Source organism: Centruroides vittatus, unplaced genomic scaffold, assembly GCF_030686945.1.
Source record: "Centruroides vittatus isolate TY-2023 unplaced genomic scaffold, ASM3068694v2 contig_1218, whole genome shotgun sequence".
Taxonomy (NCBI): Eukaryota; Metazoa; Arthropoda; class Arachnida; order Scorpiones; family Buthidae; genus Centruroides; species Centruroides vittatus.
Genome location: NW_027120780.1, coordinates 542098 through 555401, shown reverse-complemented (window position 1 = coordinate 555401; position 13304 = coordinate 542098). Strand labels below are relative to the sequence as shown.

The 13304-nt window shown below is 35.3% G+C and overlaps 1 protein-coding gene across 2 annotated transcripts; it reads left to right on the top strand.

The window, feature by feature from the left end:
- Positions 1–2731: 2731 nt before the first annotated feature.
- LOC136987497 (uncharacterized) lies at positions 2732–11925 on the top strand. Of its 2 annotated transcripts, XM_067285241.1 has the most exons (3): positions 2732–2757; positions 10404–10879; positions 11354–11925. In XM_067285241.1, the coding sequence occupies exons 1-3, from the start codon at positions 2732–2734 to the stop codon at positions 11695–11697; spliced, it is 846 nt and encodes a 281-aa protein (XP_067141342.1). In that variant the 3' UTR covers positions 11698–11925. The 2 variants fall into 2 exon arrangements, with proteins under 2 accessions (XP_067141342.1, XP_067141334.1); XM_067285233.1 differs by having other exon boundaries at positions 10404–11925.
- Positions 11926–13304: the final 1379 nt, after the last annotated feature.

Here is a 13304-nt window from a genome sequence, read left to right as displayed (position 1 = left end):
ATCATCATTGTTGTTGATTTTTTGGTTAATGTTACCTTAGGTGCCAAGATGGCGGCGCTTCCGGTCGCCATATTGGATTAGTCGGGAGACTGCGCGGTACGCGATACTTTGATCGGAGATCACGTGACTCCCGAACCGTAATAAACTACCAAAGTAAAATAAAAAAAATTTACTCACATTAACGCTTCTTTTTTTCGTTCGAAACTACATTTCTATACTGATTTTGTCAATTCTTCAGCTCTTGTTGCATGTCTTTTCCTCCCTGATGTTGTCGGTTACACTTGTAGACGTTTTTTTCCTTGTCTTTGTATTCGATTGGTTGTTACCTTTTCTTTTTCTTCTCTGTTTTCTGTGTTTCCTTATTTTTAAAACTTGACACTGGTGCAATCAGAATAGATTTTGGTGCCGTTTTGGTGTTTTCCATCGGAACATAATTCTACAAAACACATTTTTTTAGTTTTTTGCTAATACTGTGACAAAGTTAAAATTTAACAACAAATTATGATGATATTTAAATCAAATTCTCACTGAATTTGCTGAATAGCTGAATTCCTATTGGCTTTCTAGTAACCAATAAAATTGCGACGCCAATAGATTCCAATATGATAAGAAATCATATAATTATATTTAAGGTAGAAGTTCTCAAATTAAACATAGAAGATAACTGAAAATAAACTATTTTATGAAAAAAATGCTACACTAGAACCAAACATTCCGCAAAATGCAAAATCATTATAAAGTTACAAAATGGGTCCTAAAGCAGCTCTCCAAACTCAATGTATCAACATTCATAAACATACAGGCACTCTGTTTCACTTTTGTAAATAGCTAGAGCACACGATAGATTTTAAAAATATATGCTGTAGTGTTGTCAACGCCTTTCTATAACCACTGCAGTAACCAGTCCAACGATTAAAAATGTTGTTAACGTGATTTTTCCAAGAAAGAAGCGAAAGAAAATGGAATTATTTTGACGACCAGTAAGCTTTTCTCTCTTAATAAAGAAAAGGCTAGAATTTTCACTAAATGGAAAACAAATTATTCTTGCTAGACCGAACACCAAAAAAGCCATATTTCGCGGGAGAATAGCTAAACTGGCAACATGTTTGCAGTACTAAAACTCATATCTGGCTTCGTACGAAAATTCAATTTCCATTGACTATTTTTAGCAGCTGAATTCTTATTGGCTTTCTAGTAACCAATAAAATTGCGACGCCAATAGATTCCAATTCTAGTTCACCGCCTCTAATAGTGCATCTCATCCTTTCTACTGGGCCGGTGATCAGCATTTAAATGCCCGAGCAGATGTCATCTGCTCGGATATTTAACTGAAAAAAACAAAAGAAAAAAAATTCTCTCTTTCGGTGTTTAAGGGCATTTCAATCTGCTTATTAAATGTCAAATTAAAATATAAAACAAGTTGTTAGCAAATTTTAATAAATCAGTTTTTCTCTGGTAACGAAACCGCGTGTTTGTTACTATTCAAATTTAAACGGCCGGATAACCCAGTCATATGTATTGTTCTCAGAGAACTGATCGATTCTAATTGTAAGTCGTGGTTAAACCTTGCAATTTCCAGCCACGCAGGCAACTGCAACCGCCACGACTGTTCCCGTTAAGTAGTAAGCCCACTTTGAAAACCGGTGCAACCGCAACCGCAACTAGAAACAAAATGTTTGTTTTACTCATGTCCATTACAAACGCGCATCCAATCGACAAACGCCTTTGTGCCACGTCCAATGATGGCAACATTGAAAGTAATTATCATCATGGAAGAAAGTGAAAATACCGATCGGTACAGCATTAGAATCGAAGTTGATCGAGCTCATTGGGGCTCACGAATTGGAGTTTTAATTCTGCGTTTTATCGAAGAAAAGATAGAAAAGCACAGGAGGATAAACGAAAGTCTCGCCATTGATTGCAAGTATCATTTTTAGATTTCTGGATGCAAAATGATTATTGTTTTTAGTTTAGTAACGACAATACTATTTTGAAATATAGCTAAAGAGCTAAGTAAAGAGTATCACCTTTTCCCAACGATATTCTTTCACTATTAAAGGAAGGAAAAAAAAAAAAAAAAATAGTAGACGAAGTGGATGTTGTTTTATTATAAGCTCATGTGTATCCAAGTTGCAACGCCAACGAACGATAGAGAGATAGCGGCCGAAGTTTTCATCGCGAAAACGTGAACATCGGACGTTCAGCGCCGCCATCCTGTAAGCCTAGAAGTTAGAAAATGGCATTTGGAATATCAGTGGAATCATATTCGGCGTTCCAATCACCATTGCCAAACTTCTAGGCTTACAGGATGGCAGCGCTGAACGTCCGACGTTCACGTTTTCGCGACGAAAACTTCGACCGCAACATCTCTAATGTGACCACGGCAAGACGCGTGCAAATCTCGCTCGTTGCATGTCTAAGCGGTTGAAAATCGCTAGGTGTGACCATTGCTTCAGAAATTTTTCATGGACAGGACCGAATACATCCGGTTCGGTCTCATTGAATATCCGATTTAATATATTCATTACGGCTTTACCGTATCATATACTTCTAATTTTATTAAAGTTTCCAAAAACATAAATTAATTGCATTTTTATATAATAAAATTTTATATTATTTTTAAATTTAATTTTAATAGTAATTTTATCCTATTAGGATAATTTTTCAAATTCAAAAATGTCTCCAAATATCTCATTATGTATTTTCTTTCGGAGGAATTCGCCACCAGAGGATGTCGTGTCTCGAAGCAAGCAAAAGGTCAGTTTACTAAACGTGATCGTTTGCTATAGAAATTAACCAATAACGTTCTAGTTTACTACGGCGATATTTCGTTGTAAATAAGTAGAGTTGTCGGAGATCCGTTTTAATTTAATTTTTTTTTTTTATTAGAAAAATATAAAAAGATTTTTATTTCGAAAAATATTCTGAAATAGCTTCGAATGTTCTGAATTCAAGCTATTAATATAACTGCGTTGGAAATAGGAAACAATGATTGTTGTAGTTTCAGATACCTCTCATAGATGGCGCATATAGTATATTAAATTCGTTTCATAAAATATAAAATGTTTATTTTCTTTCAAGCAATGAATTTCTTTTAATGAATTCTTTTTCGTGCTGTTAAAAGAAGAAAATAGTGTTTTGCAAATATATTTGGACCACCACTAACCTTCTTTATTGGAGTGCTAGGGGAGGTCTTATAATGTTTTTTTCTTTTTCATGGCATTACTCAAAATAATATCTAGTATTTTTTTTATATTCAAGTGCGCTCTCAGGTTTTATCTCGAGGATAAAAAAAAAAAATACAATTTAGAATTTTAGATCAATTAACCAAGCACGTTCTTTAAACAGGTTTGTGTCTTCTTTATTGTATTTTCATCAGTGTGAAGAATAATATTAAAAACTTTAAAAAATAAGCGCAAACTCCAACAAACTATACAATTTGCATTGCCTTTTTTGGTTAATGTAACCCTTGGTGCCACGATGGCGGCGCTTTTGGTCGCCATCTTGGATTGGCCTGGAGACTGCGCGTTTAGCGCTATTTTGATCGGAGATCACGTGTCTCCGAAAATATAATAATCTAAGATAAAATATTGATGATAAAAAAATAACATAGTGCCTACTCACATTAACGATTCCTTTTTTATATTCGATTCTACTTTTTTTCCCTAGATTGGTAGATTCCAATTTCATTTTTTGCAGGTCCTTTCTTCCCTAATGTTGTCGTTTCTGCTACAACTTTAGAGGAGTGTTTGACTGCCTTTTTATTCACATTTGTTGTTGCCTTTTCCTATTCCTTCTCTATTTTCAGTATTTGCTTCTTATTAAAGTTCGGAAGTAGTGCAGACGGAACATATTGTAGATCAAACCATTTTGGAGTTTTCCCAGTCCCTGGACACATCGCAACCAATTGTTTTGCGAAAAATTGGAAACTGTCTCCAGGTTTTCTTTATACTTATTCAATCAGATATATGCTTCCGACGGTGCCGAATGCTGTAATTCCATTTTGCTACCTTTTAAACAATTTGAGGGCGAACCGAAAGACAAAATACGACCAAAATGGACATTGCCAAATATGCTTTTGAATGTTTCCTCCGTATGCTGAATACTTATTACCACTTTTACAAATCTTAGATAACATGATTTTAAGTCGCTTCTATAGTATAATTTACATGTTTTAGCACACGAGTTGCACCTTGCATGAGTTCGTTGTAGTCCTAATTTTAAAGCAAATTTAAAGCCAATATTAATATCATTGTCCCACGCTAATTTCAAATATTCATTTTCATCTATCTATTAGAATTTACGGGGAGTTCGACCTAACTAAAATTCACCGGACCTAATTTCTGCATAACTACTAGATACAAAATTATCAAAATATAAATAAATAAATTGAAAAATTAACAACATTTTTAGTTGTTATTTATATCAAATTCACAAATACTATCGTTTAAGAACAATATATTTACCTTTTTAACTTTTTTGGAGAAATTATTGAAAAACTAAACATAAAAAATTCCACTATAGATACAACGCAACAGTCATTATCGTCTACCTACTGGTTAATTTGCATATTTCTACGAAAAATACCGTCTACACGTCACGTCATATTTTACAAATTTGCATAATCTTTCACATTTTTTTTTTACATCACGTTAAACGTTATTACGTATTAAGTCAGTAAATTACATGATAGCTCCCTCTATCACTATTACCTCACGACACCCGGATTGGAGATTACCGGAAGCGCCGCCATCTTGACACCGAGGGTTACATTAAGTCCCCTAACCCTTTGGATCAAGGTACAAATATACTATACTTGTATATGGATCTTACATGTGAACAAAGGCCCAAACCAAGGTCCACAAAGTTTCGATCTTTCTTTACTGGTAAATTTAATAAGAAAGTTATAATTACTCAGTTATTTACACAAGCTTATCAAATCAAAATGATGTAAAAACTACATAAATATATAAAAATGTAACAGTAAAATATTAAGATAAATTTTAACAGAAAAAGCTAAGTTTTTTGTTGCGTTGCAAACTGTAATTGTAAAGTAACACGGGAACCTAATACAAGTTTTCAACCATTTTCACCCGAAAAACCAGTTATAATGAGAAGTTTACCAATGTAACCGACGATTGGAACGGATTCTATAACTGTATTTACTCGAATAATTCACGCACCCATTTTTTAAGTTATCAATTTAAAAACTTTTCCAATTTAATTTATTACATATTTAAAAAGTTTTACCATTCACTATGGCAACTCTCAATTAACAAGTCTACGCGGTATTAATATTTTTTCCTTATTATTACTTTTTTAATCTTTTACTTGTATATCAGGTAAATTACTGCAGAAAATTTATTTTATAATGAATTTACTAATTAAATGAAAATAAGACGTCTCTACTTTGTTTAATTTCAATCAAAAGTGAAAAAAACTGCTAATTGACCAATAGCTTAGTAAGTTAATATAGGTATAACGATTACCATCAGCCACATCTATATATTTAACTTGCTTTATTTATCCTTATTTTCACAAAATTAGTTACACTAAAATGTTTAAATAATATTGCTCGTAACTATCGACTATACATGACCATTTATTAAGCAAAATCGTCTAGTCGTTTAGCGAAATTTATCAATAGCAAAATAAGCAAAACGATTCAGTGGTTGCATAACCAGATTTGTTACTCCGTGCATTTCGACTTTTTGTCACGAATTTTTTGGAAAAAAACCGCAATTATACGAGTAAATACGATATTATTGACCAAAAAGTAACAAAATACGTGGTATGTACTAAATATTCTATTCCTTTAGAGCAGTGGTTCTTAACCTTGCTGGAGGTACCGAACCCCATCAGTTTCATATGAGCATTCACCGAACCCCTTTTAATTGGAAAAATAAAATATAATTTTTCAAATTCAAAACATACGTATATATTTTATTGATCCACAAAATAAACAAAACCATTATAGAACAAAACATTACGAACAAAGAACAAAACATTAAGAACAAAGAACAAAATTTAAAATCAGTGTGACTGCTGCTGTTGCCTTTTAGACACCAGTTCGGAAATGCGAGGCTTTACCTTGGAAAGTGCCACTCGCATGTCATTTTCGCAACTATGTCTGTTCCTTTTCTTCGTTTTAATGTCCAGCATCCTCGAAAAGGATTGCTCGCAAAGATATGTTGTCACAAACGGTATCAAAATCTCCAGAGCTTTCTTCGCAATAGCAGAGTACGTTACTATTTGGTGGCACCAAAACGATGAGAGCGTTGTTGTTTTGAAGAGTTGCTGTTGAACCTGGCTCTGCTGAATTTCAATGATTTCATCCAGGTATGTATCATTGACATCTGTTTTCTCAACATCAAACGTAAACGGCTGCCTCACCCATGCTGGATATAACTCTCTTGAAGGGAAGTACCCTTCAAGAGACTTTGCAAGCTCGTCTAAGTGCATGGAAATTGCGTGCTTCAGTTCCCCCGATACAGAAATATCTCCGATTCCAGGCACATCATAATTCTTATTTACACATTCGTCCAGCAGGGTAAAGTTTGCAAAGTTACCGTTTTCTATTCGTCGTTTCCACAACGGTAGCTTTTTTTGAAACGCCTTCAGGGCTTCTTCCGCTTCGATGATGTTGACACCACCGCCCTGCATCTGTTGATTCAGATGATTGAGAGCTGCGAAGATATCAGCCATGTACGCAAGCATGAGAATAAATTCCGAATTTTTGAAGCAATCTGCATGACCATGTTGGTGCTCTTGCAAAAACAGGGCTAATTCCTCACGTAGGGCAAAAACACGATTCAGAACCTGTCCCCGGGATAACCACCGAACGTTTGAATGGTACAGAAGTACCTCGAATTCAGACCCCATTTCTTTACACAACTCCTTGAAGATGCGGTGCCTCAGAGCACTATTTCGCACATAGTTCACGCATTCCACTACAATTTTTAAGACTTCTGCCAGTTTTGGAGGCATGGTTTTTGTTGCCAACGCATGCCTGTGTAGAATACAACGTGTAACAACGATGTGTGGTGCATCGGCTTTCACTAGCGCACCAAAACCAGACTTTCTTCCCAGCATGGCTGGGGCTCCGTCCGAACAAACTGCAGAAACCATATCCCACGAAAGATTATTTTCTTTGAAGAAGTCATCCACAAGTTTCTTTACATCGGCTGCCTTAGTTGTTGTTGTTTTTTTTTTTCTTTTTTTTTTTTTTTAACTCTTTCCGCCCTGTGGGCACTAAGAGGGCCTTTTTTAGTAGGCCCATTATGGGTTCGGCCAGGCCCACAATGGGGCGACCGGGTGGTGAGGGACGGGGCCCGACATATCCGAACGGACCACCCCCGAAAAATTCCTGGGGATTATTCGACCCGTTCGGATTCGATCCCGGGTCCCCCAGAGCGGTAGGCTGCCACCTTTACCGCTCGGCCATCCGGCCGGCTGCCTTAGTTGTTGTTGTAAGAGGCTTACATAATAAAAAATCTTCCTTTATAACGTCGTCTTTCACATAGCGCACAAATACTGCAAGCTGACTTAGACTGGAAACGTCTGTAGTTTCGTCGAGTTGAAGGCTGAATTTTGCCGGACTTGAAATCAGATCTGCAACTACTTGAGCCAAGATATCTTTGCTCATGTCATCTATTCTGTCACTGATGGTGTCATTTGAAAGAGGAATTTGGGATAACTTAACTTCAGCCGCTTTTCCCAGCATGATATTCGCCATCTTCAACACGGCTGGTTTTATGAGTTTTTCACCAATATTGTGTGGTTTGCCCTGCTTTGCGATAAGGTAAGCGACTTCGTACGATGCTGTAAGGATCGGTTTATCGATGGGTACAAAGCCGAGGACAGGCAGACTACCCTTTTCATCAAATCTGGCCCTCTTCACCTTGAATTCAGCGAGTGTTGTATTTTTGTAATTTCCATGCAGATTAAAGAAGTGTTCTCTTAGTTTTGCCGGTGCTAGACTAGAATTGCTCAACTTGGCATTGCAAATCATGCAACAAGGACGCTGACTCCCATCACGTTCCGTTATACATGTGAATCCATATTGTACATATTCGTCCGACCACTTTTTTTTTTTGCTCGACATAGTATGAAGGGATTAAAATATTAAAAAAGAAATCACACGACGTACAATCACGACAGTCACAATTTGAATACTGGGCGCACCAAATTTCCTGCAGCATAGAAAGGCCAAGCGATGTTGCGTGATCACCCGCAGCCAATGATAGCCGAGTGGAGCGTGTCATCACGAACGTATGAGTCGGGTGTGTGCTTGACCGTCTTGCAGGTCGTTTATACGTGTATTCGATTGCGATCTCTTCACTTCGTTTCAGTTAGAGAGTAGTAGAAGTTAGAGAGTAAGAGAAGTTTCCCAATAGAACACACGTTATGTAGCATTAGTTTTCGAAACCAATACGGTTTCTACGTCACGATGACGTCAGGTGGTTGACCTCCGCCGAACCCCTGAGACTGACTCGCCGAACCCCAGGGGTTCGGTCGAAGCGGCCGGATGGCCGAGCGGTTAAGGTGGCAGCCTACCGCTCTGGGGGACCCGGGATCGAATCCGAACGGGTCGAAAAATCCCCAGGAATTTTTCGGGGGGTGGTCCGTTCGGATATGTCGGGCCCCGTCCCTCACCACCCGGTCGCCCCATTGTGGGCCTGGCCGAACTCATAATGGGCCTACTAAAAGAGGCCCTCTTAGTGCCCGCAGGGCGGAAAGAGTTAAAAAAAAGGGGGGGTTCGGTCGAACCCAGGTTAAGAACCACTGCTTTAGAGTATGACAGTACAATTAAATGATAAATATAAGTATTTACTGTATATAATTTTTTTTATGTAGATGTATTCAGGGCATAACAAGATAGTATTAAAAATCCACAAATAATACACAATGAAGAACGTGTGCAATTTGCAATTTGAATTATTGAATTTGAATTGTTCCCTTCTGGAATTGGAATTTGTTAGAACTGTCTAGAATAGGTTTCGCTGAAAAATTCAACCTAATATAAAACCTGGAAATCCTCACCCGTTTCCTTTAATGTCATCCGCTTGACACTGTGATAACTTAAGTACACTGCGTTGATATATAAGTAAGCATTGCATAATAATTATTATTAACGGGATGAAATCTGGACACTACTTCTCTCTCTGATTTATCCTTCTTATCCTCTGATTCTCTTGACACTTCGTGATAAACATAATAACGATAGGCTAAAATAACGTTCATTTTAACATTTGATCTTATTTTTCGCCCGGGCAGCGCCGGGTATATATAGGACTACCCTTAATAAATAAAATGTATTTGCTTACAATTTTCGTATTTGTCATAATTATAAATTACTAATAAAAAGCAAGTACAGTAGAGCATCGTTTATCCGACCCCCGATTAACTGACTTATCGGTTAACCGACCGCGTTCTAGTCGGCAAATTCAAATGTCCGCTAGTGATGTGGCGCTACAAAATTTGGTTATGTCTTGGCTACTTTAATATTATTTTTGTTAAATTTTTGCATGTTTTAGCTGGCAGCACTGGTTCGACCACGAAAGGGAGGCTAGTATTTAAACCAGGCCTAATACACTATACTAATAATGTATTTTTTCATACCTTTTGGTTATCCGACTTTTTAGTTATCCGACCAACCCCAGTCCCCAATTAAGTCGGATAAACGATGCTCTACTGTAATTATGACCTGTAATAAAAATATAAACTTGAAATACTCAAAACTAATTTTATCATTCCTAAAAACTTGTGGAACATTTTTATTTACTTCAAGTTCAAATTCAGAAGGGAGTACGGTGTACATTGTGTGTTATTTATGAATACGGCTTTTCACTTTACGTGAAAGGCCGTATTCACAAATAATGCACAATGAAGAACGTGTTCATAGTTCCGTCTGGACATTCTCAGCATTCGGTGTGGAACGGTTCCTTTGGAAAAATTCCGACGCGGAATTTATCTGTACTGCATACGACTTAAAGAAAAATGGAAGTATAGAAGAACCAACTCGACGCGCGGGAATTACATAACTATTGTTTCAGTGTACGACTACAACAAATTTATTCTTATAAATACTTTTGTTTATGAAATTATTCAAAACAGAAAAGCGAAAAAAAAATAAATTTTAGGAGGGGCAAATATATCCTAGAACCTATGAGAGCTCTTGCTTCCACTTTAATTACTTTTTAATAAATATAGTATATCTAATTCGTTATGTATTTTGACAATTGTAATGATTTCTCAACCCTATTAAAAATATAGGCTTTTTACTAAATATATGTTTAGTAGAAAACAAGTAGATTATTAATTATTGCAAACTGTAAAATGTATTCAGAGATTATTTTATTTTAAATACTAGTTTTTCTATATTAAATATTGAACTTTTTCAGGAAAAAGAAAATAAAAGTTGAATTAAAAAGCAAGATTTCAAAATTTACTCAAGAAATGAGTAATTGTAGTATTTTAGATCTACCGGAATTAATACTTCATCAGATTTGTACTTTATTAAGTTGTCCATTCGATCTGATAAATTTAGGAAGCACCTGTCAAAAATTATACGAAGTCACCAACGTTCCTAGTTTATGGATTCGATTAGCATTTAATTGGTGCGAAGGAATTTGGCAATGGATAGACGATGTTCCTTCAGCAGAGAATGAAAGGACTTGGTTCATAAACCTTCTTCATAATGCTGCAAAGTTACCTCACGATGCAAAGCATCACTGTTCTTTAGAAAATGGAGAAGAGTGGATTCGAGTCGACAGTAAACGATTTCGTTCGTACGTCGGGATGCTTCAATGGTCTTACGGAGATCGAGATGAATATCATCATCCTGCTATTTTGTTTCGACGTTGGATTTACGATGTAGGTTTGTTTCGGAGAAAAAATCCTCAGATTAATGTTACGAGCAATGACGATCTTTCTAATTCTTCGAGGAAAGCATTAGCAGCATTGGGTGGTGGTGCAGCGAGAGATTTACGCGCTAGAAAATTTCCAAATATAGATCCAGTTTATTACGTTCGATTTCTTAAAATTGCTCATTTTGAAAATCTTTTTCCTTTAGGATTTAATGGCTGTCTATGCCCATTGATTATAGATAACACAAGCTGCGAATACAATAGAGAAACAGCAGGACCAGAGGGGTTGGTCTTATGTATTTCCATCGCAGCTGCTAATTTGCTTGTATCTCGTTGTTATAATAGAGAAATTACACTTTCTTATATGACTTACATGATAAAAAGAATTTGCCAAACTTTTTATAATGTAATTACTAAAAAGTTACCAGAAATACAAAATCAACTTCGATGTAGTGAATTGAAATCGATTATTTTATATATTGCAGATAACGATGACAATATTTTAGATATTTGGCAAGAAGATTTAGACAAACTGAAAGTCGTACTGAAGTGCAAGGACTTGATTCGGGATTGTGCCACCATTTTGAGAAAATACGATTGGCTCGATGCTATAGTGGATCAGATAAAAAGTCGTTGGCGTCAATGTTTACAAGAAGAAATCTTTTCTGTCCTCAATATTTCTCACCAAGAAAAATTAATACAGATTAATCTTACAGATAGCGATTTAATTGGAGGCGACAACAGAAGACAAGAAATGGCATCGGCTGCGTTCGTATCAAAGGACGGAGTGTTGGTGACATGGCAGTTAACGGGAAGAGGTCGATATTAGTTAACATTTTCATTACTTTTTCATTTTTTACGGAAAATATGAAACATTCGAGAGTCCGAGCGAACAACTTTAACAAAGGATAGAAATGCTGTCAGCGGAAAATTATCTCAGTTTCATAGTTACTTCCACTTATTTCTATTATGAAAATGTTTAACTTTATTATGTAACAATCATATAAGCATTTTTATTCTTCTTATAATTTTATTAAAATCTATGTGCAAAATACGACTTCAGATTTCTTTATAATTACTTTATAATTAATTCTGTAAAAGTTAAGATTTGCTCTCGATGCTATGTAGCCCGAAATTATTATCATGAAGCTAAAACTTTTTGAAAGCGGCGATAGATTCATTTTTAATGTGCACCATTTTATTTCCGATAAAACTCACTTTTTGGCAATTTTAATATAAATATATTTAAATAATATATATTTCAAAATAAAAAAAAAGCTGACATTATGTACAAATCAAGAAATTTGGCCTCAAATATTTCGATACTTAATTTAGTCATTCGCTTACTCGATTTTAATATAAAATCTGCGCTAACAGACAATAAATTTCCATGAAATAAATCTGATAAGCTGTCCAAATTGTTTTGCAATCCGCTTATTGGCACGTTATGATTGGCTCTGTATTATTCCGCTCATTAATTGATATTCTAATATACTATTAAATTATTTTTCCACGAACTTATATTCTTTTACGTCGACTAGACTCGTTTATTTGACTTTAAAGTAGAAAATTGAAAAAAATATGGAATTTAGATATTTTCTGTTACGAGATTATGCTATTTCAATAGGAAACTATTCAAATTATTTTAATAGAAAACGCTTTTATTCAAGAGCAACTATTAATTAAATTACGGATAGAGCTTCAGCTTTAATTGATAACTTGAAACGTTGCCCTTTTCTAAACAGGTAATTAGATTTATGTAAATTATTAAAAAAAAATATAACAAGCATTTCAAGTTGATTTTATTAAATGTGAAATAAAAGGTTTAAAATAAGTTTCTATACAAACATTACAATCTTACATTAGCAATAATGCGTTAAGGTTGTCATAAATAAATTACACATCTATTAAAACAGTTAAGTAACGACGGCTGTTAAAAATACGAAAAATCTTTCTTTTTAACCCAATATAGTCTTTCCTACATTAACTATAGCTTCTGAGAAGTGTATGGAAGCAACAAGTGGTATTGTTTAAAATCTGGAAATGAATTAATTCATTATCTAATAGGAAGAATTGATTTGGACTTCGAATGATTCAAAGTTCGAACGGCTTCCTGGAATGAATTAAATTCGAAGTACGAGACACCACTGTGATTATAGTTCGTTTATCGGCGTTCCATTCATTTGATTTTATTCCTAATGTTTTTTTTTAATCAGTCTTTTCGAGTCAATATTTGCTTAATTTTCTTTACTTGACTGGTTCTAATTAATGTCAATTGATAACAGAAGTATAACACACACAGCTTTGCGTTCGCGTCTCACGGATTTCAAATTATAAAGGATATTTTGTGGGGGGGGAAATGTGATACCAATGCCGAAATACATGCGATTTTTCGGCTTTAATAAGTTTCCGTCTTGGGGAGATTTTGCTTCTCGC